This window comes from Prionailurus bengalensis, chromosome E2 (assembly GCF_016509475.1).
Source record: "Prionailurus bengalensis isolate Pbe53 chromosome E2, Fcat_Pben_1.1_paternal_pri, whole genome shotgun sequence".
Lineage (NCBI taxonomy): Eukaryota > Metazoa > Chordata > Mammalia > Carnivora > Felidae > Prionailurus > Prionailurus bengalensis.
Window position 1 is genome coordinate 18,174,272 of NC_057352.1, and position 26,599 is coordinate 18,200,870.

The 26,599-nt window shown below is 57.4% G+C and overlaps 2 protein-coding genes across 2 annotated transcripts; both read right to left on the bottom strand.

The window, feature by feature from the left end:
- Positions 1-374: 374 nt before the first annotated feature.
- On the bottom strand, positions 375-20,690 carry KMT2B (lysine methyltransferase 2B). The gene is given in 39 exon segments (XM_043600786.1): positions 375-944; positions 1,035-1,164; positions 1,284-1,367; positions 1,483-1,590; positions 1,869-2,046; positions 2,145-2,219; positions 2,301-2,438; positions 5,237-5,346; positions 5,424-5,513; positions 5,596-6,892; positions 6,976-7,203; positions 8,263-8,423; positions 8,525-8,603; positions 8,681-8,801; positions 9,031-9,189; positions 10,028-10,165; positions 10,248-10,339; positions 10,436-10,551; positions 11,142-11,215; positions 11,349-11,453; positions 11,544-11,633; positions 11,707-11,891; positions 12,071-12,184; positions 12,712-12,829; positions 13,301-13,396; positions 13,500-13,646; positions 13,787-13,900; positions 14,037-14,135; positions 14,416-14,510; positions 14,849-15,127; positions 15,376-15,431; positions 15,593-15,872; positions 16,139-16,289; positions 16,382-16,495; positions 16,737-17,974; positions 18,092-18,703; positions 18,706-18,876; positions 19,121-19,193; positions 20,316-20,690. Coding segments are annotated over 39 exon segments (8,151 nt in total). The 5' UTR covers positions 20,676-20,690; the 3' UTR covers positions 375-668.
- A 1,219-nt stretch (positions 20,691-21,909) lies between these two features.
- On the bottom strand, positions 21,910-24,087 carry ZBTB32 (zinc finger and BTB domain containing 32). Its single transcript, XM_043600682.1, has 5 exons — positions 23,207-24,087; positions 22,880-22,953; positions 22,701-22,769; positions 22,423-22,584; positions 21,910-22,244 (listed from the first exon to the last, which is right to left on the bottom strand). The coding sequence occupies exons 1-5, from the start codon at positions 24,085-24,087 to the stop codon at positions 21,967-21,969; spliced, it is 1,464 nt and encodes a 487-aa protein (XP_043456617.1). The 3' UTR covers positions 21,910-21,966.
- Positions 24,088-26,599: the final 2,512 nt, after the last annotated feature.

Consider the following 26,599-nt stretch of genomic DNA (forward strand, 5'->3'; position numbering starts at 1 on the left):
CCTCTGGGCCTCACTAAGGTGCCCTTTTGAAATACGGTCTTAACTGGGCCAAGACCCAACGGGAATCCCCTCATCCCACCATACGCAACTAGACCAGATGTGGGAGCCGGCCTCGTGCCTCTGGGCACCCATGGCCCCGAGAAATGGCCCTGCTACCCTGGGGAGAGCTCATTCACAGGGGCCCAGCCGGATTCTAACTGGGAATATGTTGAACATTTGTTGCTCCGAAGCCTTAACAGACCCTCACAATTTACTTGTAATTCTGAGTGATAGCCTCACCCTTCTACAGAGGCTGACAGGCTTCCCGGGCTAAGGCATGGCGAAACGGGAGCTCCTACCTGCCCCCAGCACCACACGAACGGGAACACCACCTCTCCAAACATTGACAGACTTTATTACGGGAGGTTCCCACCTGGGATCCCACCCTCTTAAATAAAAAAGTGCATAGAAAAGAAGGGATTTAGAAACCTTTGTACAGTATCTACATCCTGGGCCCCCAGGGCAGGACGGGGGCGATTGCTGGGTGGGGTGGAGGCAGGGCCTTTGCCACCTGCATGCCCACATCCACCCTGAACAGGAGGGTGGGGGTGAGATGCTCTGGGAGGGACGAGGGAGCCCCCAGACGAGGGGCAAGATGGCAGCAGGGGGTGTGGTGGGCAGCCACGGCTTCAGTTCAGGAACCGACGGCAGCGCTTGGCGCCACAGTTGCAGGGCAGCTTGTTGCTGGCATCCTCAATGGGGAACTTGTAGTCATAGGTGAGCTCCTCACCACGCAGGATGCGGCGCAGGGCGAAGATGACGATGTGCTTCTGGCCCTCCACGTGGATGACTCGAGAGAAGCAGTTGGGCTCACACGAGTGGTTGATGAAGCGGGCAGCATTGCCGTGCATTGTGGCATCCACCACATCAAAGTCATCCATGCGGAACATGTAGCACCCGATACCCTACGGGGATAGGACAGGGCAGTCAGGTGCTCCGTTCCCACGGATCAGCCCCACTTTATCCCCTCGTTCCCACGGCCTGGGGGAGCCCACCTTCCCGTCGTAGAACTTCTCCCGCTTGTCAGTCAGCACAGAGCGAATGACGATACCGGAATACTCAATGACCATCTCGCCGGCATCGATGTTGCGCTTACAGAACAGGCCCCGCCCATGGATGGCAGATCTGTGGGGTAGGATAGGCAAGGGGGAGCTCAGGGGGTAGGGGGACAGAACCAAGGCAGCCCCACACCAGGGCACCTGTCCATCCACCCAAGGGGCATCCTCCCCCCCAACCCCACTAACCTGTAGACACCCACAGCCTCTTTGGATGTCTTCTTGAGGTGGCGAAAGCGCATGGCCATGGGCAGCTCCAGGCTGGTGGCACGTCTGGTGGGGTCAGCAGTGTCACAGGCTGGTACCCAGGAATGACCTCTCTTGCCCCTGGTCACCCTCTTTAGGACCCTTCCAGAACACCCCCAGCACCCTGGCCTGCCCTCCATACCTGGTTGACCTGAGCTGCACCTCATCCTCTTCCTCGTCACAGGTGGCTCCCTCAGGGAGCACCCGGTGCTGGGAGGCCAGGAAGTTGAACATGTCAAAGGTACACTTCCTGCAGCAGAGAGAGGAGGAAAGAAGGGAGGATCACAGCCATTCCTTCAAAAAGATGCCACCTACCTACCCATTGGCTTGGGCCTGCCGCTGACAAAAGAAATACCGCTACCACTGGAGACAGAGAAAAGGGGAATGGAGGGGGTTCGTTCTTCTGATATGAACTTTAGCAATAATTCCTGGAGTGGCCTGGCATCTTCTCCCAGGCCTCAGTTTCCAATCTCTACAGACTTCATTCCCATGCTTGAGAACTCCCACAGGGCTCCCCAGACCTCTCACCGGAGATAGACCTCGGCACGGGCTGCCCCGTGGGGATTCAGGGGTGGTTCCTCCTGGCCCTCTCCCTGCTGGTGGTAGCGGAACTTATAGTGCTGACAGCGCTGGGCCCCGGGAAGCTGCTCTGCCAGGAAGATGACAGCGTCGTGGTGGATGCCCAGGAGCCTTGCCCCGCTCATTCCTGGGGAGAGTCAAAGGTGAGGACACACAGGTCATGGCAGAGGCCCACCTTGTCCTCTGGGAGTCCTTCCAGCATCCCTGTGGGCTCTCCCCACTTACCACTAAAGGAGAGATGTCGGAGGCGGGCGTGCCCTCGGGCCTCTTGCACCTTCTCAATCAGAGTTCTCCATGCCCCTGAGGAGGGAGCAGGGCCAGAACAGTCAGGACGGTGCTCCACCAGACACCCGCCCTCCGTCACCACTACTCCCGACTCACCCTCCAAGCTCTCTGCCTCCACGCTGAACCCATCCTCACTGCTGATCTCAAAGCGCAGATGTGGGCCAGCCCGTTTGGGGGCCTGGTTCTCTTTGTCCTCTGGGGATGGAGGCTCTTCCTCGGAGCTCGAAGCCTCACCTGATCCCAAGCAGCAGGTCACAGTAGGTGAGGGTCACCACTCCTGGACTCCAGAGTCCCCGGCTCCCCACCACCCTCCCTTCCTCTCCCTGCACAAGCACAGATACTTGGTCGGTGGCTCTCTTCCTGCTCTAATTACCCAGCGAACCCTACAGGATGGACATTATTATTCTTTTTAGTGTGTACTTACTTATTCTGGAGAGAGAAGAGAGAGAACGAGCACAAGCAGGGGAGGGACAGAGAGAGAGGGAGACAGAGGATCCGAAGTGGGTCTATGCTGACAGCAGAGAGCCTGATGCGGGGTTGGAACTCACAAACCGTGAGATCATGACCCAAGCCAAAGTCAGGCACTTAACTGACTGATCCGCCCAGGCGCCCCTGGACATTTTTTTTTTCTACAGGGCCTGCGGTCGCTTTTCTACGGGAGTTCTTGGCTAGATGAGCATTTACACAGAGGCCTGGAGTGCCCTGGCTCTGCAGGACACACTTCTGGTTCATTCAAACCCAGTTTACAAAAATGCCCATCTACACCCCTCATTCTTTCTCTCACAGAGAATTTAAAATACCAGAGAGGTGCATTTTACACATGTATTTTTATATACACAGCATATCTGTGTAAATACTGCAAATTTATTATTATATAGGCCCCTAACCACAGAGTCAAGTACGTGTATCTTATGAGCTATTTAAGGGATCTCTCAGGGGCCAAAGATTTGGAAAACATAGAAGACAGAAGTTGTTGCTATAGGAGATGTAGATATGAGAGACAGTGGAACGTCAAGGACAGCTCAGGTTTGGGACCTGAACACCCAGAAGGATAAAACTGCCAATGACTGAGATGATGAGGGAGAGGGAGGAACAAGTTTGGGGTGAAGGTCAAGAGCTCAGTCTGGGACATGCTGAGTCTGAAATTCCCCTTAGAGAACCTGCCCTTGCAACCTGCTGGGGGAGACGGCAAACAGGTGGCAGGATCTAGGAGCCCAGCAACCAATCTGGGGGCTGTCGGAATTAGAGATGGGATCCAGAGCCATGCAGTAGCTGAGAACATCTGAGAGTACAGATAGAGAAGTCAAAGCCAGGGCCCTGGGACATGCCAAAGTGACAGGCTGGGGCAATGACGAGGTATAACTAGATTGGTGAGGAGAGGGGTGGAGTTCTGGAAGCCAGAGAAGGAAGTGCTGCAAGGAGGGAAATCAGTGCAAATGCTGCTGCTTGCTTAAGCAGGGTGTGGACTGAGGACTGTCATGGCTGGGGGGCGGGCGTGGGGGGAACCTAAGTTTGAGTGGAGTACACTTTAGGAGAGAGGCAGGACCCACTGTGGCCGCACCTTCTCCCCACACCACTTCTCTGCGCCAACCTGACTGCGTGCCCTCCCAGCCCTAGGCATGCCTCTAAACCTGATTTGCTGTGCGGCCCACATCATCTCCAGGCCTCAGTGCCCCTGCATCCACCTCTGACAGTTTCTTCTACCTCCTCTTTGCCCTTGCCCCATCCTCACCTCCATTGTTCCCTGAACCCGACAGGCTGACTACAGGGGCCTCAGCCAGGCGCTCTCATTGCCTTCTTTCTCACGGTGCTCGTTCTCAGCTGCGGTACACTTGCTAATGTACGTGTCTGTTTCCTCTACCAAAATGTGGCGTGGTCCCTAAGGGTGGGGACCTGTCCGTCATGGTCACTGCCATAACTTCACACCACCTCTGACCCCCATATGCGGTCTTTCAGTTAAGCAGTCTCTGTCTACCTCGCTCCGCTTCCACGCTCAGTAACTCAGCACTACGTAACGAGAGAATCCACACATGTGGACAGGACTCGGGCCAGGAGAAAGAAATTCCGAGCCTCAGGCTGCTCAGTCGCCAGCTTGCTTGGCTGTAGCCTACCCCTCTGCCGCGGTCCTCGGTAACCAACACAGCACTGCCCTCCTAGCTTCACTGAGGTTGGCAGCCCAATCCACTCTGTGTGCCCCCATCCTGTGTCCTGATGTCTCTGCCAGTGCGCTAACCTCACCTTTCCCCCAACGCAGCAGTCTCCTATTCAAACCCAACCACCATGCCTCCTCCCACCTCCGCTTCCATCCACAAGCCCCCTTCCCCCTCCTCCGTGGCTCCGCTGTCTCAGCCCTCACACAAACCCCTCTAGGTTGCTGCCTTCCCCTCAGACCCTTACGCAACCTTGCTGGCAAGATGCCTAAGTCTTGTTTTGGCTTCCTCATCAACCACAGTCTTCAATTCTGGACCCTGATACAGCATCCTTCCCAGCCGGTACACCAATCCTAAACCCCACATGCCTGGTGTTCTCTGAGGCAGTTAGGACTACCGACTATTCCCTTCCCAGGGCCTCTGGGACACCACTCTCCTGTGATCTCCTTCCTACTGTTCCTGCCCCTCTGGGTCCTAGGTGAGCTCTATCCTCATTGGCACCCAGGTGCTCTTATCTAGCTGCATGGCTCTGAATCCCATCCCATTCTGACAGCGCCCCCCAGCTGCTCAGCTTTACTAGGAACCTAACCCTCTGACCTTGGCAGATTACGTTCTGAAGCTGACCTCCGGGCTCCTGGGCATGCTGCACGGGTACTTTCGAAGGGCCTCTTACATGGAGCTGAAACTTCCTCTCCAGGACTGTTTCTGCCATGGGTCACACTCTCCCTGAGAGTGTCTCTAGAACTCTTCACACCTAGTCTCGGGCTCATAGCCAGGTGGGTGTGCGATGTGTGTTTTTGGAAGTGGCCTGATTCTGAACTGACCACCACCCAGCTAAGGCAAGCACAAGGCAGGGAAGCAGAGTGACAGGCCGGTTCTTACCTGAGTAGTGGTGCCACTGGGACTCAAGCAGCAGGTCGGGGGGACCATCAGGGGCCCGAGGAGGACCACCTTCTGGGAGTGACAGCAGAGGGGACCGGTCCTGGAGGGGCCTGTAAGGAGAGACCTGTCAGAAAAAGGAAGGGACAGAGGTCCTAGAGCCTCCAGGGAAAGGGGACTGGCTACTCACCTTGGGCTTTCCTCCCCCGTGGGCTCCCCAGGCTCATCCAAGTCAAGAACTCCACGCACTGTGGGCGTTTTCATCCTTACTCGGCTAAACCTGGGGGAGGAACCCCGAGAAGGCTGAGCTGCTTTCCCCTGCCCACCTCTCACCCTCCTCCAGACGCAGCACACTCACTCACCCGCTGCCACTAAGCCCTGGACCCTGGGGGGCATCCTCCAAGGACTCTCCATCTTCCTCCAGCCGGGGAGTCTTGTTTGGGGGAGGCGCTGGTGGGGAACGGCCAGAGAAGGTGGACACCCTCTTGACGCGGATGGCCTGATGGGGTGGGCTGGGGGGTCCACTGCTCAACACCAGGGTCAGTGGAGGAGGGGGTGGGGGTGGGGCGGGGCGGACCACCCCTACCACTGGCAACACACCCAGCAGCGGTCCTGGGGGCAGAGTCCAGGAAGCAGGGGCTGTAGGGGGGATGGGAGGGGGCAGAGGTGGCTGCTTCACTGGGGGTGAGACGGGTTCACCCTCCCCAGCCATCTTCACAAACACTTGCCCCAACTTGTTGACAAGGATGATTTTGGATGTGGCGGGTTTGGGGGGCTCAGGGGCAGGGCCCAGGCTCAATACCCGGACCCCTGGGGCCCCAGGGAGCCAGGCAAACGTCCGAGTGGGGTCAGCTGGGCTAGGGGGTAGGCCCTGGGAAGGCTGGCTGCCATTGGCCAGGGGAGGTGCTGGGGGGAGGGGTTCCTCTCTGGGTCCAGCACCTCCCTCTCCAGGCCCTCCTAGGTTCTTCAACACAAAATCCACAATTTCTGACGGCAAGTCCTCAGGAGGTCGGGTTCTGTCCCCTGCAGCCCCGATGACCCCAGCCCGGCCCACTCCTGGCCCTGAAGGAGGAGTCCCCTGGCCCCGAGGCTGCTGGACTGCCTCTGCCTCGCTGTCTGTGCCGTCATCCACTCCGTCCAGCTGTTCGATGCGGGGGGTTCCAGGGAGGGCACCAGGGGCCAGGGCAGGGCCAGACACCACAGTCACAGGGAAGTGGACATAGCGGGGGGTAGGGCTAGCCTCCTCCTCTGAGCTGTCCCCTGGACCCCCGTGGCTGCTCCCCACTGCCCCTGCGGCCACAATCTCTTCCTGGAAGGGCTCAGTCCCCAGCAGGCTGGCCGCAAAGTCCAGGTCAGCAGCACTCAGTCCTGACACCACCTCCATGTCCTCAAAGTCTGGGCCCAGGTCTTCAGGGGGTGGTGGAGGAGACGGGGCTGGGCCAGGGGGAGCCAGCTCCCCTGAGGTAGGTGTGAGGGCTCTAACGACTGAGGTAGGAGGGGGCACCCTGAGCTGTGGGGAGGTTCTGAGAGGGGGAGAGGCCCGCCGCGACGGTGGCAGCCTTGGGGTCAGGGGGCTGGGACGACGGGAGCGTCTGGGGGGAGCTGGAAAGTCCAGGTCTCCCACCGTAGGGATGTGGTGGGTCAGAGAAGATGGACTTCCTGTTGGGGGGAAGGGTCAGTGTCAGCCACAAGCTCCTGCCTCACCCACCCACCCCGTCTCCCCAACAGTCCCAGGTACTCACCAGGGGAGGGCAGGGGTCCAAAGGAGACACCCCCCAAGGGCCTCCGGGATGGTGAGTAGTTGGGCACTTTGATTCGAGCCCCTGAGAAGGAACGGGGGGCTGGAGGAGGGGCAATGCTGAGATCTGGCCGAAGTGGGGGGTCCAGGTTCTGAACAGGTGAGTGGTGCTCAGGAGCTCCAGGGATGAGGGCATCTGTATCTGGCGGGGGGTCCACATGATCCGAGGGTTCTAAAGAGGCAGGAGAGTGGCATCAGGAATGACAAGGACCCTGTCAAAGCCTCTCCTCACACACCCTCCCTTCTTTTGAGCCAACCAAGGCTTCTCCACCCCCACCCAATGGTCTGGTCACAATGTGCACTGGTTCCCAGTCATCACCCAGGTTCCACACCCCTCTGTGGTTTCTTCAAAATGTCCACACACACCTGGGTCAGGGGCCCTCTGTAACTCCTCCTCACCCATCTCTGCCATCTCCCCCATTCCTGGCTGCCTACTGTTCTCTGACTCAGGCCCCACATTCCACAAGGGGCACTGCGCGCTCTCCAGCAGGGCCAGTCCTACCACTTTCTCACCTGCACTGCGCATCCCTGCCACATCAAACACATCCGCCTCATGCTGGCGCTTGGGGCTCCCCATTACCTGGCTCCACCCGATCTGTGAGAACAAATCTCTGCTGCCGCCTCCAACACTCCCCTGCTTCCAGCCAGGGTGGCTGCACCCTCCTCCCCTCTCCACTTCATATTGGAACCTGGCACAAACTCCTTTTCTGCAAACATAATCCGAATCTCTTCCTTCTCCCTTTCAGCTCACAACCTCTTTTACTGATCTCCAAGCCCAATCTTTGAGGTGTGCCATCCAGCGCTTGGCTACATCCCTCAGCACTGGTACAGCCATGAGGGGACCAATTCGGTTTGAATCCCGATTCCACCACCGTGTTACGTAGAGAGCAACTGCCCTTTTTAAGCTGCAGTTCGGCAGAGCTTGCACCTTCCTTGTAAGGCTGTGAGGAGCACCACGGGAGCACATAACCCCAAGTCAGGTGGCCATAAACATCTGTTTGTCCAGAAGCTGCCACCCCCCACAAGTAGGTAGCATGGTGCTCTTCCCTCACTTCCTGCAAAATGCTGAGCACAGTCGCTAGCACATAATGCTATCAGTTACTGACACCATGACAAACGGAAGAACGACAAAAAACCTAGAGTATCTTTAGGGGAGAGGGGAACCGGGTAGTGGGAAACCGTTTGAGGGCAGCATTCAGGGAAGGAAATGAGGGAGTTCCAACACCCATACCTGAGGAAGGGGTAGGGCTGTGCACAATGGTCTGGTTCTCCTCTGCTGCCTCCAGGTGAACTGGCTCTTCCCTTGGACCCCACGGACGATACTCCAGAATACGACACCGATACCAGCAGCGCCGCCGAGCATCCACTGTGCTCCAGTACAGACGGGAGCACCTGTCAGGTGGGTGTGTGGGTCAAGAGAGTCAGGACAGCTTGGGAAGTGGGATCCAGTCCTGGAGTCCTTCAACCCCACCCAGGCCCCCTGGGCTGCTCACTGGTAGCCAATGGGGAAGAGCCGTCCCTCGCAGTCCGAGAGATCAGACAGGGTACCCAAGGAGTCAATTCGGATGGAACCTACAGTGCAAAGAAGTGATCAGAAGGGTGGGGCCAGGCAGGGTCAGGAAGACCAGGGTACAGAGCAAGAGGCTTACCAATGAGCACATTGATGGCATCAGGTTCGAGCCCCGTCAAGAACTTTCGCTTAAAGTTGATGCCCTCAAAGTCCACATAGACTCGGCGGAGAACATCAAACCCATCGGGGGTCACAATCTCCTGGGAGGTGGGTGGCAAATGGGGTTGCTGGATTGATGGGGGGGGGGCGAGGGGGCTGTGAGGGAAGGCTCTGGACGCAAGGACTGGACAGTTGGGTGCCTGGCTCAAGGACTGAGGAAAACAAGGGAGACACCAAGAGGTAGCTGGGAAGGGCTGAGGGGCTAAAGGGGCCAATGAGTGGAAAAAGAGAGAGCAGTGTGGAGCTGTCTCCCCCATGGTCCTGACTCACCTTGCCATCCAGCAGGTCTGTGTGTTTCTGGCAGAAAACTTTCTTGTCGTCCTGGAAGATGCAGTAGCTGGCCCGGGCGCACATGAAGTGGAAGTTGCTGAGGCAGGAGGAAAGGCAGCAGCCCACCGTGGCTCCAGGCTTCAGGCAGAGCTCACAGCGCTGCGGGTGGAAGGGGCTGCTGACGGGAGAAGCCAGTGACCGAGACCCGGGTCTGATGCTCAGCATCACTGTCTGTGAGACTCTGCTTGGGCCCCAGTCTAGCCCAGCACCTCGCATAGCAAAGGCACTCACCAAACATAACCTCTTCCCTAGATGCATCCAATGCCAGGTGCGTATCAAACCTACTTCAAATTTTCTGAAGCAGAGTGTTGCAGTAGAGAGAAAAATAACAACAGCTAACGCTTACTTAGCAGCATTTACCATCTTTCTCACATAATTTCTTAAATATTTATTTAAGAATACCCAACGTGGGGCTCAAACTCAAGACCCCGAGATCAAGAGTTGCATGCTCTTCTGACTTGAGCCAGATGTCCCTCTCACACCATTTTAATGTGAAACCTGTATCATTTCATTTAATCTTCACTGACCTCCCACCAAGTAGATATCCCCTGTGCTTCACTTCCTAATCCTGAGGCATCCTACGGCACCTAACCCAGGTCCCACACTGGCGAGGAGAGGTTCTAGCCCCGTCAATACCTCATCTCATAGGAACACAGTAAGAGCTAAGTACCACACTGCATAGAAAGCATCCAGAACAGGTTGAATCAACAAAAGATCTTCCAACTTTTAATCTCCCAGACTTCAAGCTCAAATGGGGGTGGGGGGGTAGCCGCTCTCATTGCAGCACCAGAGTCCTGGGACAACCAAAAAATGACACCCAGGACCAGCGGTGAAAGGACGTGTTGGGGTAAAGACTGTGAAACAGGAGCTGTCTCCCCTGCAGGGGGCCCTACCTGAGACCCCAGGGCTGCCCACCTCTCTAGGCCCGGGCTCTCACCATCTGCCTCCCTCGAGCTACAGCAGCATGCACGTTTTTGAGGGAGCCATCATTTTCCTCAAACACTTCAGCTGACCAAATGGCACAGTTGACATGTGTCCACTCATTCTGCCCAATGTATAGGAGCCGTCCCGCCTCCTGGGGGCAGAGGAGAAATGGTGTGAGGCGAGGCCCCAGGGACTAAGCCCCAAAACCTGGGACTTCACATGGTAGCCCTCACCTTAGAGTCTGCATCCCCATATTTGAGGCAGAGCGCACACTGACGGGGGTCCTCCAGGTGTGAGAAAGCAGCTGGATCCTTGCCCTGAAAAGCTGGAAGGGGTGTGGAAAGGGAAGTTCCAGAATCAGGACCTAGAGTTTGTTCCACCAACTCAGGGGCCCTGGCTTCCAGCCCCCACTTCCCAGTACCTGCTGAGGGGTCCCCTGGAGGCTGCCCTGATTCTGGGGTCTCTGGTTCCTGCTGCCTCCACTGAGCGTAGACATGGTCCAAGGATGGAGGTAACACGGCATTGGGAAGAACTCCGCTGTGGACAGGCAGGGTCAGCATCTGACACGTCTAACATGGGTGGCCACCCAAATCTTAGCCTAAACATGCCATGACACACTTGGTCCTCTCTCCATATGGCATTTCTCCCAGTCTCCCAAATGAGCCGGGGCCCCCCCATGCCACCTGTGACACGTGAAATGCTGTTCCTCATGTCTGTAATAACTCTTTTTCCACATCTCAGCTGTCATCTCTTCTGGAAAGTCTTAGGCCCTAGGAACCTTCTCTGGGCTCTCATATCCCCTTGGACTTTCCCATCACCACCCTGACAATCTGGCTTATCAGGCATTAATGTGCCTGTTCAACTTCAACTCCCACCCCCCCAAACATGGCTAACTCATTGCTGTCCCCAACACTACCTTGCACAAAGTAGAAACAAAGCGGGCTAACTGCACAATCTGAGTTTTTGCTGACCTAGAATCCCCAAGGACGCTCCTCCTGGCTCCACCGCCCTCTAGATGCTAACTCTATTCCTCGTCCATTCTCAGCCCAGGTTGACCCTGGATTCCCATGTGCCCTTGCTTTTGCCCTCATCCCCTAGATCCCCTCCTGCTACCCAGCCTTGCTCACTTCGGCAGCCGGGTACTCCGTCGCCAGTACTTGGGGTCATGGGCGTCGAACCAGCCGAACGCAGACTCTAGCAGCTGGGGAGTGGGTTAACAAAATGAGAAGAACTGGCTTCCCCAGGCAAGTTGGTGGGGGCAGGGTCTGAAGTACCCACTCTCTCTTCCCCACTTCCATTCAAGCCACCCTATAGGCTTTCCCCAAAGTTCTCACCTTCAGTAGGAGCCCCTTCATCTGGCCTCCAGCCCGGCGCTCTGGGGTTTCTCCTTCTTCTGAGTGCTTCATCAGGATGCCCACCATGTCCTCCATAAAGCTGTGCTGTAAGGGAGCTTGTCAGGATCAGAGCCCCCACCCCGCCCCCAACCCCCCTCCTCCTGACACCCACCTGTTCCTCTGTGTCCCACTCACCACGGACTTGTAGTGGCCTTCCTCGAACCGCCGACTCACGGCTTGCAGATCACAGGGCCCCGGGTGCAGCTGCTTTCCAGCCTGCCCACACTGCAGAGACAGGAAGTCAGCAGGGCTGGTGCTGGGCCTGGCCCCACCCCCCCTACCTCCCGAGCCCCCAGACCTGAGTGCACAGCAGCAATGGGCCCGCCACCTTGGAGCTCAGTAGGCCCTGGAGCACCTGGCGTAGGCCCCCCTGCAAGGCCCCACTCAGGGCCTCTCGCCAGCGGGGGTGCGTGGCCCCTGCACACGGTCCGCAGGTATATAGCACGGAGTCTGGCAGCCCAGAAAGGATCTCATAATCTTCATCTAAAACAGCCAAAGTAGGATAGGAGAGAATGGTTTGGGAGGACGTGAGAGTTGGCTCTCAGCAGCCCCTAGAGGTTGCCAAGGATATTAAGCCCACCTGTCCCATAAGGGCCTGTGCTGTGGGTAGGACGGGGACCCCCTCCGGGCTGAGGCAGCAGCCCAGACACTCTGCTGCTCACCCGAGAGTCCCTCGCACTTGGCGTGCACCCAGTGGTCACACTGTGCACACTGCATCATCTTGCTCTCGTAGTCGTTGTCTTCATAGCAGCGTGTGCAGATTGGGCAGAAATTTCCTGCAGAAAAGGGAAGAAAAGGGCAAGTCAGAGGAGCTGGGGCCACTACCTGTCCCCTGGAGGTCTCTCTGGGGCCACCACCTCTTGGCTGCCGTGAGGGCTGCCTCTGCTATGTTCCATCTTGGGTCCCTACTATTCTCAAATCGTTGGCTGAGGATAAAGCCTCTTTTAACCCTGTGACCCCAATGCCTCACAAAGAACCTTGCTAAATATGCTGCCTGAGCAAATGGGGAAAGCCCGGGTTTTCAAAGTGCTCAGTAGAGTCCTGAGGACCCAGGGGACATGTCAGGGACCACCACAACAATGGGATCTAGGCCCCCCCACTCCCACTGTCCTCAGAGAAAGTATGTCCCTCTATCTGAGGTACTGGCTAGGCTTCCGTGGGAAAGTACCATGAATGGAAGGAAAGGTTCCGCGGCTAGAGGAGAATACAAAGCCACTAGAAAAACACATCTGTCCTGCTTGTCTAGGAGCCTGGCCCACTGCCCGGTGTCCCCCAGGGCCCAGGTCCCCTGACAGGTCCCCACCTTTCTCATAGAGCTGGGTGCACCTGGGGCAGAGGCTGTAATCTCCAGACCACTCGACGTCCCAGTTCTTCCCTGGAGTCGCCCCACAGCTCTTACAGCGTACGCAGGCTGAGCAGATCTGGGGGCGGGGGGGGCAGGGTGACATTAGGGGGAGCAGCCTGGAGCAGTGTTGGGGGGTACAGTGGGAGGAGATGGGCAAAGAAGACTGGATGGCAGGCAGGAGACAAATGAGAAAGGACAGGTAAGAGGAAAAAAAGTGAGCAAGAGAAGCAAGGAGGAAGGAGGGAGAGGAATGAAGTGGGGGAGACTGGCACAGGGAGACAGGGAGGAGTGGAGATCAGGCAGGAGCAGGGGATTCTGAGCCCAGGACCTTGGAATCCATGAGCCCCTGCAATCATCCTTTATAAGTTTTGCACGTATGTCTCGTTTATATGAAATTTCAGAAGAGAAAATGCTGTTTATCAGATACACTCTCACAAGGACCTCTGACCTTTCCCTCCTCATGGAAGCCCTGGCCTAGAGTAAGTCTGGGGGTGGTAGCAGCCTTAATTAGAGCTCCAAAGCAAGGGGCGTGGGCCTCGTCTCTCACCCAGTGGCGCCGTTTGCGTGTGGCCCGGGTTGGGTAGCTGGGCCCCAGGCAGGCTGGATGATAAGCATGGCGGCAGCGCTCACACTCCAGGAGGTGCTGTTGGGAAGTTCGAGAAAGACAACAATAGCAGAACCTACTGACACAAGAACATCCCTCTCCTCCATGCCTCCACCCACTCGCACGGCTCCCGTGCCCAAACCTTGGATCCCCGGCCTTTGCGCCCACAGACGTGGCAAAACTTGCAGCGGCGGCAGCACCAGGTGTCATGATGTTGGGGCAGGGGCCGTTCGGCCTCCTCCAGACAGAATGGATGGAAAGGGTCACAGCAGACTTGGCAGAACACCAGCTGGGGGTGGGGAGAGTGAACAATGGGCACAGTGTAAGGCCAAGAGGCCAGGGATGAGACCCTGCTGAGAGGGCCCAAGAACTCAGGCAAGGAGGGCCAATGGAGACCTGAGGGGCTGTGGGAAAAGGCGGGGATCCAACCTCATGCAGGCCTTTACTGGCACACAGCAAGCACACCATTGGCGGCCCCCCTGGCACGGAGGTGAGCACACTGAGGCCGCCCATCAGCCACACGTTCTCCAGGTCACAATCCTCCTGAGGGGAAGAGAGGACGCAGGTCAGAGAGCAGCCAGGAACACAAGCCAAATTCTTCTTTAAAGCCCTGGTTTTTCACATACGATCAAGTTTCTTCCAAACACGGTCCTTGAGACCCTCTTCCTCAATGCCATACCTTAAAATCCACACGGACCCGGTGCACTCCGTCAGGGGACTTCTGTTTTCCAGTCCAACCATTGGGAAAAGAAGTAAAGGGGCCAGGGGCCAAAGCATCCTAGAAAGGGAGGTGGTGATCGGAAGGCCACCAAGGCTCACCCTCTGCAGACCTCCCTCCACACTGCCGTTTCCCCCAGTCTGCCCAGCCTTGTCTCTTGCCCAGATCCTACTTTGCTTTCCAGAAGGACAGGCCTGCCTTACCCCTCAGGGCCTGTCCTCTGGTGTGGAAAACACGGCACTCAGGTGAGTCCGTTACCCTGACTTGCTAGGAAGCTCCCGAAGGGCAGGAGCCATGCCTTCCACGGGGCTCAGGGTTCTTGGTGTGGGGCCTTGCTGACCTTGTCCAGGCGCCTTCGAGCCTTAAGCTGCAACACAGGCTGCAGGGTGGGTTTGCGGGGCCGGCTCTGCTCCTCAGGTTCTGGTACTGGTAGCTCTAGGCAAGACACATAAATGGTGAGGTTCCCCTATTTAGAGATTCCTCACCCTAAATAGGTGAGGTTCTTCCTTCCCTATTCCCCTTTCTCCACAACCCCCTAATGTTACCTGGATCCCCAGGGCCATCTTTAACTAGGACCCACTAGGATGACCCGGCTCAATAAGCTACTGAAAACCTCACGCACCAGTTCTCCCTATCCACACCAAACTACCTCCTTTCCTTGCAGTCAGCTATGTTCTCTAACATACTGGTAGGGCCCCAGGTCTGGGAACCCCGCCCCTTCTACACAAAAGACACGGGACTAACTGAAAGGGGAAGCAACAAGCAATTCGCACCATTCTCTCGGGGGGTCCGACGCCGGGGAGCAGGGGGACCCCCAGGCTCTGAGTCATCCGAGTCCTCGAAGATATCATAGGAGGGTCGCTGTTTGACGCAGCGCCGGGCTGACTTGCGCTGCAGTAGGAGGGAGTCCTGCTCCTCGGGCCCTGGGGGGGCCACCACCTCCTCCCGGGGCCCCCCAGCTCCCGCCCCCCGGCGTGGGCCTGGAGGACCAGGGGAGGCCTCAGGAGATTCATCGGAATCCCAGGGCAACAGCGTCTTCACTATCGTCCGGCCTGTGGGAACAGGGGACTTAGTAGGATCTGAGCTCAGCCAGGGACATGGGACACTGGGATGGACAAAAGCCAAAAAGAAGTGGGGCAGAAGAGAACGAGTACAGGAGAGATATGAAAGCACACGATGGAAAGACAACAAAGGTAGGAGACTGCAAAGATAAGGGGAAGAGAACAAAGAAAACATAGTTTCCTCCACACCACGGATCTAAACACGGTTGTATAAAGAAATACTCCTCAAGTCCTGTTACCTTTTTTAGCCAACCGTTCCATCTTCCGAGCCTCTATCTTGTCACACTTCCGGTATCTGGGGAGGGGAGCAGCACGTCACCAGGGTAGGGGACTGGTGGTCTGGGGGAAGAGAGGAAGCTCTCCACAAGGATGCCAATCCCACTGCTCTGGCGGGGCAGGAGGCCTGGGTGACTGACAACCATGGGTGGGAACAGAGGCTCCGCCCAGGCTACTCACACACAGCACTGCTTCTTGGTGTTGGGGCCCCCAAACTTGGGCTTGTCCAGGCAGTTGACACAGGACCCACAGTCCTGCACACGCAGGCAGCCCCGACAGTGTCCACACCGTGCCATCCGCATCTTCTTGCCATGATGGGAGGGCAGCGAGCGCCGGGGCGTTTGGGCCAGGGTCCCTCCAGACCCGGCAGGCTCTGAGTCTCCCCCAGGCCCTGCTGACTCCACCTTTCCCCGCCGAGACCGTGATGGGACACTCTCAGTCTCAGATGCTGATGACGTATCTAGCGTAACGCAGAAGGAGGAATGGAGTCACAAAGCCACTGGGCTTTTTACCTAGATCCCATTCAATTGGCCCTCTGGTCTCCACTTTCCCACAGTGCTCAGGTCCCTGGTGCCCCAAATCTGCTCTAAGACCCAGCACTCCAACCCACTTGCCACCTGCCCCAAGCATCCAACTCAGCGCCCACCCTCCTAGGCTCTTGGTGCATTTGCTCGCCCCCAAACTTGACACAGCTGTCAAATCTTCCCACAACACACCCGCCCCTACCCTCCGTGGCGATGTCCTGCCGATCCCGGAGAGGAAGAGCACTGAGGCGGGGGACGTCTTCGGGCACCATGGCCCGGGCCTGACCTAGGGCCACAGCAGCATGACGACAGACATGTTTGATGCGGGGGCCTTGCACGGGGGACTCGGGGCCCTAGGGGAGGAGAAACCAGGAATACATGTGGAAGTAGCCCCTTGTGCTCCTGCAACCAGCCTTCTTCAGAGGGCCTTCCTCCCACTCCATACCGACGGTCTCTCTCTCTTAGTTTCCATCGATTCATCTTCAGACCTGACAGAACCTCTATCTGAGAGTTGCTTGACAGTCCCCACGACTTCCTCCATCTGCCCTCCAGGGCTCGGCTGGTGGGGGGAATAAACAGGGTCAGAGGCTGGAAAGTGAGGAAAGATAGGACCAGCGGACTAGCGTGGGGGAGGGACGGGGTCAGGGAAGGAATATAGGAAGCTGAGAGACAGGAAAGGACTGGCTCTGAGCGTTCCCTGAAATACTGGAGGCTGACTGAGGAGACAGGCAGTTAAGGAGAATTAAGAGAAGCAAGGCTGGACGATGGGTGCAGGAGCCTGGCCAAAGCACCATGCTCACCGGCAACAAAGACGCCACCTTCTGCTGCTGCTGCTGATCGATCTTGAACAGCTGCACCTTGGCTCTCTTGAGGAGGCTGAACATTTTCTCCTCCACACCAGACAGTGGTAAGGAACCCAAGCCTGCAACACGGGCCTTTTCCAGTGGTGGCGGCTGCTGTGGTGGCGGCTGTGGCTGCAGTTGTAACTGTGGCTGTAATTGTGGCTGCTGTGGTGGTAATGCCTGGGGCAGCAGCTGGGTTTGCAAGGCCTGTAGGGGCTGCTGTAGCTGAGCCTGAGGCTGAGGCTGCTGCCCATTGCTCAGAGTTGGCGCCCCAGGAAGGGGCACCTCGGCCTTGACAGGAGTGGCGACCACAGGGGCAAATCGAGGCAGGCTGAGGTGGTTGGTGCGGCCCACTGCCCGTGGCTCAGGCTCAGCTGGAGAGTCATCGGCGGGAGGAGGCTCTGGCTCAGGGGCTTCAGGGGCCCCAAGAGGAGTAGTAAGCACCGATTCGTAGATCTTCAGGTGGGCTTCGCTTGGGGTAAACTGAGGCGCCCGAAGGAGCAGGGGCCTCCGGGATGGAGTGACAGGGGCAGGGAGTGGAGGTGGGGCCGGTGGAGGAGCAGGAGGAGGAGGGGGCAGTTCCCGGGTCAGTGAGGTCCAGCGAAATGTGGGTTCCCTTAGAATGGACCGTCTCTTTTCAGGAAGCGGGACTGGGGTAGAGGGGGGAGTTGGGGCACGCGGTGGAGAGGGAGCTGGTGCCGGTTCTGGGGGGGCGAGTGGGGACATGGCAACAGGAGGCCGCAGAGTAGGTGAGACTTCTACCTTTAGGGGCTTGGGGGGGTCTTCGTCCATAAATCGCCGGGGTGTCTTGATGACACGGGAGGAGCGGGCACTCACCACGGGCATAATAAACTGCCGGATATTCTTCAGGAAGGTGGTACTTTTGGGGGCCACAGTGGGGCTGTCTTCCAGAGGGCCTCCCGTGGTGGTGCTGGGGGTTGGAGTGGGAGGAGTACCTTCTGGCACTGCCCGAGCAGCTTCTCGCTCTGCCCGCTGGCTGGGAGTCAGGGGAGGCCGGCCCCTCTTCCTGGAGCATGTAGCTGGAACCACTGGAGGAGGGGATTCTTCCTGCTCCTCTGGGGCAGGAGGTGGTGGAGGTGATGGTGGGGGCAGAGGGGACACTGGGGGTGGTGGAGGACAAAGTGGGGACGAAGGAGAAGTTGAGGGAGGAGGGAGGGGTGGAAGGGGTGGTGGGGGCGGTGGGGGTGGTGGGGGTGGAGGGGGTGGAGGAGGTGGAAGAGATGGAGGAGACGGAAGGGGTGGAGGGGGTGGAGCGGGTGGAGGGGCTGCAGGGGCTGCAGGGGCTGGAGGCTCTGGAGGAGTCGAGGGTGGGGATGGCAGCTCTGCCTCTTCCTTTTCCTCCGCCAGCATCATCTCTTCAGGTCCAGCTCCCTCTACCTTCTCTTCCTCCTTCTCCTTGCCTTTCTCCTCTTCTGTCTCCTTCTCTTTCTCCTCCTCCAGCTTTTGTTCTTTCCTCCAGCAGGGGCCCTCTCCCTGTCCAGATCCAGCTCTTCCTTGGGGGGCATCCTGCCAGCTTTCCTCACGTTGATCTTGACCCTGACCTGATTCAACTCCCAAGGACAACTGTCCCATCTTCACTTTTTTGGCCTTTGAAACAAACTTGATGACGAGAGGGAGCCCGCCTCGGCCTCGGCCTCTACCTCCACGGCCTCCTCGCCCAGCCTGTCCTCCACGCTTAGGGGTCCCAGGTCCTGGGCCGGGCCCCTCCTTGCACTTCCAGCTGCCAGTTCGGTGTTTTACTGGAACCACAGGAGGTGGGGGCTCGGGTTTGGGGATTGTCACAGCTGCTTCTGCCACCACTACTGCTTGTTGCTTCTTCCTGCAGGGGCCTGCTGGCCGTCCTGGGGGCCGTCCCCGAGACCGACGTGGAGTGGAAGGCTCACATGTCCGGCCCCGGGGGCTGGGGGTGCCTGGGCCCGCCGGAGAAGTTCAGTCAGTGCCTGTACCATCCGTTCTGTGCCTTCCTCACCCCGTTTCCGGGCAGGAGTCTTTGGGGGGGTAGGAGCAACATCTGCTAGGCGAGGAGGCGCAATGGGGGTCGTCTTATGCTTGCGGCCCCGACCTCGGGGGGCTCGACCTAAAAGGAGAATAGGTGTGGGGAGATGGGTCAAGCTAGCCCTGCAGACTGAAGAAGGCACTCCAGGAAGGCAAGGACTAAGTCTTACTTGTCTGTTTCCCCCACAGCCCAGCCTAGCTTGGGCTTGAACACAGAACACACTCTGTAACTGATGGAGACTCTAGCGGAACAGGGAAGAGCTGACACAAAGAGCAAGAATCACATTCCTGTAAAACTACAGAGGTAGAGTTTCCCCATCACTCACCTCGCTGGGATCGGAGCGCAGAGCGCAGGGAACTGGGGGCCACATCTTCATCTGAATGAAAACCCTGAAACTCCTGATTTAGGGGACCAGAGGTGGAGGGGAAAAACAGCAGTCAGTGCCAAAGCCCTCATTTCACCTGAGACTCAGGTATGGAGATATATCCCCAGTTTCCCTCTTAACATACCCCTACCTATTTACAGAAAAACTTAAGAAGCTGGAAGATGTAAGAAGAATAGAAAACAGGGTCTCTCCCTAGGGACAGAGGCACAGGGTATTCTGATCCCCCATCCCCTGTGCCGGACCACATCAGCACAGCCACCAGTGGTTCACTGGCCCAAAAGGGAAGAGAACGGGGTCTTCCCAGGCCAGGAAGTAAACACTACCCTCAGATTCCCTCATCCTCTAACTCAGAAAACGGTGGGACTTGTTTACTCACTCTCAGAATGTAGTTTCTTCCTGAATGAAGATGGGAACGGGGCACCCAAGTGGGGTGTGTGTTTCAAATGGTTTACTGTAATAGGTTCTACTCTGAGCCCTCAGGTTACTACACACTGTCCTAAGTAATACAACCCACACCTTCCTGACTTTTCTGGGAGGCTGAGGATAAATCCTGAGCTGAACTCAGACCTGCTAGAGTTCCCAGCCTCAGCCTTTATTCCATTTCTCTTCAATCTGTGCCCCTGAGAGGAAGCCTTCCACCAGGCTACCATCCCTCCACCTTAAGAAAAAGAATCAGGGTACTGGTGAAACCAGTGATGTGTCAAATTGTAAGGCCAGGCGGAGCAGCCTACAGGTAAGAGCCCAGAGAGCCCTAGCCTAGGTCCACTAAAGCCACGCTGCTGCTGTCAACCTCCACTGGTTGGGCATGCGGTACCCACAGTCTTCTCGCTCAAACCTCTACTGGCATAGCTTTGCCAACTACCAAGATCATCATCCCAGGACACTTCAGCAGGATGTGCCTCGGGCCCAAGTGCCCAGCTGCAGCCCGGCTTCTCTACCCACTTTCGGAGGCCTTTTGCACCGACACCTCCGTGCAGCCTATCTCCTCCCAGGCCTATCCACAGGGCCCCACCATCCCTCCGCAAGGACCCTGAGAACCTCGCTTTCTCACGCCACCCCTCGGGGCCACCCAGACCCTTGGAAGCCCCCCGGCCTCCGCCCCGCCCGGCGTTGGGGACGCCTCTGACTGCCTCACCTCATCGTCGGATTCCTCGTCACTGCTCTCCTCAGGCACGCAGCCCCGGCTGGGGCCCCAGCCCCGGCCCCGGCCCCTGCCTCGGCCCCGCTGAATGCGCGGGCCGGCCCACAGGCGGCGGAGCCGGCGCAGGCCCCGGCGGAGCCCCAGCAAACGGAGCAGGGCCGTGTCCTCCCCAGGCTCGGCTCCGCCCGGCCCCGTCGCGCCGCCGCCGCGCCGCAGAGCTACCCGCACTCTCTCGGCTCCGCTGCCCCGTCCGCCGCGGCCCCCACCCCCGCCGGAGCCCCGCGGCCGGCCCGGGAAGCGGCCCCGCGCGGAGCCAGGCCCGGGGCAACTGCCGCCGCCCGCCGCCGCCGCCATCTTGGCACCGTGAGAGGGGCCGGGGAGGCGGGGGGAGGGGCGGCCCGTGCGCAGGGCCGGGGGGAGGGGAGGGAGAGGTGGGGCGGGGCGGCTGCGGCTCACGACAGCAACCAGCGCCGCCGCGGGGCTAGCGGGAGCCGGGGGCTGGGCCGACCACGCGCGGGGCACCACGGGAGCGGGAGTCCGAAACCAGTCGGCCGTCACCCTTAGACCGCGCCTGAAGAGCATACACCCCGCGTTGCGGCCCGAGAGGGGTAAAGCGCAGGGGCCCCCGGGAAATGTAGTCCGGCCGCTTCGCTCCTTCCGCCGGGAGCTAGGGCCGCGAGAGCTGGGACTTTAGAGTTCAGAAAGCCATCTCCGGGGCTGCCGGGAAATGTGGTTCTCGCCACAGAACCCTCCCATGGTTTCTGTAGAGGCCAGGGCACGCTTGAACTACCACTCCCAGGGTGCAGTGGCTTCGGACCCTGGGAAATCCCAAAGACACTGGGAAATGAAGTTTGCGACTGCAAGAGGCGTGGGCTGCTAAAGGGGCCGCGGCAAAGGATTAGTGTCAGTTAGAGGTGCGACCCGGCGGTCGTTCTGCGCAGCATGGAGGGAAGGTGCTTGAGAGACCCCGGCTTTGCAGACCCTGTGCTCAAGGAGTGGAGAGGCGGGTGGCGGAAAGCAGGGTAGAGCACGCGTTCCTCGAGCCCTGGACTGGGGGTCCCAGACTCAGACCCTGCGCGCCGTTGCTTGCTGTGGAAGGGGCGAATAACTTGGTGTCTCACAGGCTTCCCCCACAGGGCTTGCTGCTAAGTCAGCCTGGACTTCGCGGCCCTCGCGGGCCCCTACCTCTGGGGGAGGACTGATAGACCCGGGAGATGGAGGTACTCCCCGCCCCGCCCCGCCCCGCTGACAGTGGATGCACGGCCACCAGGGGCCGCTACAGGACAAGAGGCAAGGCTGTCCTTCCCTCTCCCCTGCGCAGACTGAAGTCTGGACTCGGCTTGTCCTGAGAGGAGGGCACAGGAAAACCCTTTATTTTGGTGATGAGATCGCCAGTCCCCGCACAGTTAATTTTCACTCGTGCAGACTTCACTTCCCACACCCCACACGGACTCGCTTGCCCAGGCTCATAGGGCCAGCGGTCATCTGGGAGAAGGTCTCGGCGCCCTTGCTGCAGTGCTTCTTGGAGCCAAATGTGCTACGCTGCCGTACCTGCGGTGCTGGGTCAGAAGCCTATCCAGCCGGCGGCCCGTCTTTCATTATTTAATTTTATTGTTGGATGAAGCCAGAGAAGGTACCGACACCGTCAGGTGGTGGAGGAAGGGGATCTACAGGGAGAAGTCGAGGCCCGGGATGGCCTTGAAGAGGAGGAGTAGAGGAATGTGGAGCGAATGGTCCATCCAGGTGGGAGCTGGCTGGGCGAGTGGCTGCGCATGTGCGCCTGCATGGAGGCTAGGCTGGGGCAGCCCGCCCGGCACAGAGGGCAGCGGTAGGGTGCGACCCCATGCGTCCGCAGGTGTTTGGTCATGGCTGAGAAGTCCCGGGAGCGCTGGGGACATAGGCTGCAGGAAAAGGGCTTCTCTCCTAGGGCAAGTGGAGGGGGAGGGCGGTGAAGGAAAGAAGGGGCGCAGGCTGGCCTAGGGGGTGATCTGGGCAACTGGACAAAGGAATTGTGTGGGAGCCAAGCAACCAGTGAAGGACTCAGGGACAGACTGGAGTTTGTAAGGGAGCAGATAATTCACCGAGGGCGGGGGGCCCATACCTGTGTGGACTCGGTAGTGTGTCTCCATCTGATGCTTGAGTGTGAACCTCTTTCCACAGACAGAACAAGAATAGGGCCGAGACCGAGCAGGAGGGGGTGGGGGAGGTTGTTGGTGAGGCGGGCCTGCTGTGCTCACCTGACTCACACAGGTTGCAAGTGCACCTGCGGGGACAGAAAAAGCATGGCTGGGAATCCCAGAGCTGTATCACTGGTACTCCCAGGCAAGACATCAGGAGGTACAGTGGGACTGAAGGCAAAGGTGCCCTCACCCTACTCACCTGTGTGCTTCTGATTACAGTCTTCCATGTCCCCAGGGCTGAGCTTTTCGGAGCCCTGGGGGAGGGAACCTGGAGAGAGCAGAGTGAAGTTGGTGCCCTACTCAAGCTGGACTTCTGGAGCCCCAGCCTCAGGAGAGAGAGCATGTTATAATATTTGTACAGGTCACTGAGGGGCTTACCTGGGGCAGGACTGGAGGAGGCCAACTGGCTGTGGTTCCAGAGACCTTTCTCAGGGTTCAGGGACAGTGGGATCCTGGGGATGGGGTGGGGAAGAGTTAGCCTTGGCAAAACCTGGCCAAACCCATCCTGGGGAGAGAGGAGTCAGGAGTCCTCCTCAGGGGCTCGGCTTTGACTTCCCCTGTGATGAAAGCTTCTTGTCCTATCACCAGCTCAGGAAATGTACAGTAGAGATAAGAGATGTGGTACCCCTTCCACCCATCACTGTCTGCCTATCCTGAGCCACTCCCTCCCAGCCAGGGAGGTCTTCCACTAGGCTCTTCACTCACCTCTGGTCCTGAGGCCAGACCTCCTGCCAGGCTCCAGTGATGGGGGTGCTATGAGAGAAGGGAGTGCCATATCTGGGTGGCAACAGCAGGATGCTCCACAGGGCAGGCTGGCCCTCCCCGAACCAAGGGGTCTCAGCCCACCAGGGCCTAGGAATGACGCTGTTTTGGAGGGAGCCTGGTGGGGGAAGGGGGCCAGGGAACTCCCGAAGTCTTTCATCAGAACTCCCTGGGCTCTCTGTCACCCACATAATCACTTCTTGCTTTCCATCTATTCCCCCATGGCCAAGAGGGGATTGCTTGAGTTTCTCCTTTGAGCTCATCTCCTCCCCTTCACCCTCCTGCAGTGGTTCTGCTCTCTCGGGGCTCTCTCTTGGTGGCCTTTGCTCATGCAGTGTCTCCCATTCTATTCTATGAGCACTAACACATTTTTCTGGTCTCTGCTCTCCATGTCCCCCAAGTCCTCTTTCAGAATCCCTTGTGGGTTTCTCTGGCTCCTCCTGATGTTCCCTCAGCCCTGGACCCAGCTCTCTAACCCCATCCCATCGAACCCTCCTGCATGCGTCTTCCAGGGACTGCACCCCCAAGGCCCTGGCCGCTTCCTCAAGGGGCCCCAGTTCCCCCGGCTGCAGCTCTACAGTCTCCCCATAAACAAAGTACAGAAGCTGGGCAAAGGTAGAAGGGCTGATGCCTTTCACCAGAGCCCAGCGGCCCCTACGGCCCAGCTGCTGGCTCGCACCTGCCAGCACCAGGCTGTGGGCAGGGAATTCCTGGCTCCCCACAGTGATCAGGGTATCACATAATGCTGGCCGGAGCCTGGCTGCTAGCCGTACCAGCCGATCAGAGCTGTAGGGGCTAGGCAGTCTTGTCCGGAACAAGGGCATCGTGCCTTGCCTGGGTACCAATCTCAGAGGATCTGAAAGAAAGGCCACAGTGTGGGGTCCATGGTGGAAAGGGAAGAGAGCAACGGCATATTCTCAAGCCTGTGGAGGTGAGGGGAGAAAGAGTGAGTTGCAGGTTCAGAGCTCTCTGTGTCCTGAATGAGGCACATAAACTAACCCAAGAGAGGATCTGAGCTTACCTAGAATCATAACAGACCAGGGGGTAGGGATGAGGGTGGGGATGGCAGGAGAATGGAAATTAGACCAAATTCGGGACTTAAAAGAGTAAGGACCAAGCAGTTAGCAACCATATCAAATGGTGGGTTTAAGGCTGGTGTAAGATGGGTCCAGTCAATTAGCAGTCTCTGACTTAAAAGATAGCAGAGGTTGATACTTATGCCACTCCAAGCCTTTCTGTGGGGAAAGACCTTGGAGCAGGCCAGGCTGTCTTCTTTCCAGACAAAGAAATCACCATAAGACCCAGTCAGCCCTGGCAATTAGGGATGGAGCACGACACTGCTTCACGGGAGAGTTTAGAAAGCTAGTGTGCCACCCCCTCACCCCCACCCCAAGCCCATCACATGAAGTTGAGTAGTCCTGAGAGGCAGAAAGGGCAGCAAGACTGAGGTCATAGCTGCAGAAGGGCATGCTCAAAGGCATCAATAGATTATCTCCCTACGGCTGAAACTTCTAGAACATGTCCTCAGAGAAGGACCTAGAAGAGACCAAAGAATCCCCTCCAGTGGGTTGAGAGAACAGGTGCACAAGCCACAGAAGAGATGGTTCCCAACTCAAGGATGGAGAGAGATTTTGGAGAAGGTTTTGAGCCCTGAGGAAGTGGGAGAAAGGGAAATGGGAACGGTAGAGGGGGAGGTATTTCCTTTCCAGATTAGGGTAAGGAGATGGTTTAATTTTGTTTCCCACAAACCAAAAGCAAAGAATAGATAGAGTCCAAACAAGGTGGAAATTTATCACATATCAAAACTACCACGTTGGCTTTTAAGAAGAGAACTGGGAACTGAGATACTAAGAGATCAACAGACCTAAGTGTCTCAGCAGGCATATTCCTAAGTGTGGGCTCACTGTGAGTAAGGACCCTTATTGGGAGAATTACTGCTGGGACACCTCGGGGAGAAGGCTACTAATTGGCAAGAAGTGAACAGAAGAGGGGGTGTAATGGGAGGAAAGTCTCAGCTGGGGAGAAGCAACCACTCACCGGTTGTAGCTTCCTCCTGGACACCGCATGCTCTGAACTGCTGTTGGGGCTCCTGGGGCCCCCCTGGAGCTAGCCCCGCCCCTGACCTCACAGTCTTCCATTGGGTGTCCCAAGTACCAGTCTGCCACAGTCCCCCAAGGGGGTGTGGTTTTATAACCCTGGCTCTGCTTCACCCCCCTCTCCCCAGGAGAGAACACCCTCTCTACTTCCAGATTCAAGACATTCTGGCTCCCTGTCTCCTTATTTCATTTGTGAACTTCTAGAGTCAAAGAAGTTCATCTGAGGGGTGCCTAGCTGGCTCAGTCGGTAGAGCATGCTACCCTTGATCTCTGGGTTGTAGGTTCGAGCCCTGTGTTGGGTGTAGAGAGTACTTTAAAAAAATAAAATAGAAATCTTTTTTTTTAAAGTTCATTTGAGGCAACAAGGAGTTTGGAATTATCAGACCTGCATTTGAGTCCCATCTCTGCCATTTACTAGTTGAGTCACCTTGAGCAAGTCGCCTCTCGGAGCCTCAGTTACCTCATCCATGAAATAGGGATAACCTTTGCTTACCGCATTTGGAGGTGAAGATAAAGATAAAATGACATGATAAATGTGAAAGTGGTTTGTCAGTACATCACATCATTCAAATAGTATTAATTCTGCTACTGAGAAGCATCAGTAGAGCTCTAGCAGCTGGAAGCTGTTTCTACTACCTCAGAAATAAAAAGGGCTGAAACATCTGGATTCCAAGGAGAGAGTGAAAGAGGGCCAAAAGCATGCATTGTCCTTCCTTGCCTTGACTTAGTACTAGGGAAGCTTTAACTGCTCTGTGGAAATGACCCCTGTCATTTGGGCCACCACTGGGGACTGAATGTGCAAGTGACTCAGATTCTCCCATCAAGCTTTGAAGGGGGCAACCCCAGGAAGGGCCTGCGGTGGTCTTCGAAGAGAAAACTCCCTTTTCTTGGGTTGATGACAAATGACATTTCTCTGAAATCAGAACCCTGGGGTTTCTTTCACTTCCTGCCAAAAGGGTCAAGCTCTCAGGAGATTTCCCCTGTTTTCACACTTTAGTGCTTATTAACCTGGGGAAAGGAGGTCTGAGAGACTCAAATTTCTTTTTCTGTTTTTATTATTGCATTATCTCCCGTCCTGTGGCACATTTTTCATTCTTTCAACAAACATAGAGAGATCATTTATGATACGTGCCTGCTGCATCGTATATGCCCAGTAAATAACTGGAAGATGTGCAAGTCAGGCGCTGGTAGGCTGCTCTGGTGACATGACAGAGTCTGGTTCCCCCGGGCTTCTCCCTTA

Excerpts from the sequence above, each read along its gene's own strand:
- ZBTB32 (XM_043600682.1), bottom strand. The coding sequence starts at position 24,087 with ATGCCCTTGTTCCGGACAAGACTGCCTAGCCCCTACAGCTCTGATCGG. Across the intron at positions 22,770-22,879 it reads CTCCTCCAGTCCTGCCCCAG|GTTCCCTCCCCCAGGGCTCC; the intron begins GTAAGCCCCTCA and ends TGCTCTCTCCAG. Across the intron at positions 22,245-22,422 it reads ACACTACCGAGTCCACACAG|GAGAGAAGCCCTTTTCCTGC; the intron begins GTATGGGCCCCC and ends CACTTGCCCTAG.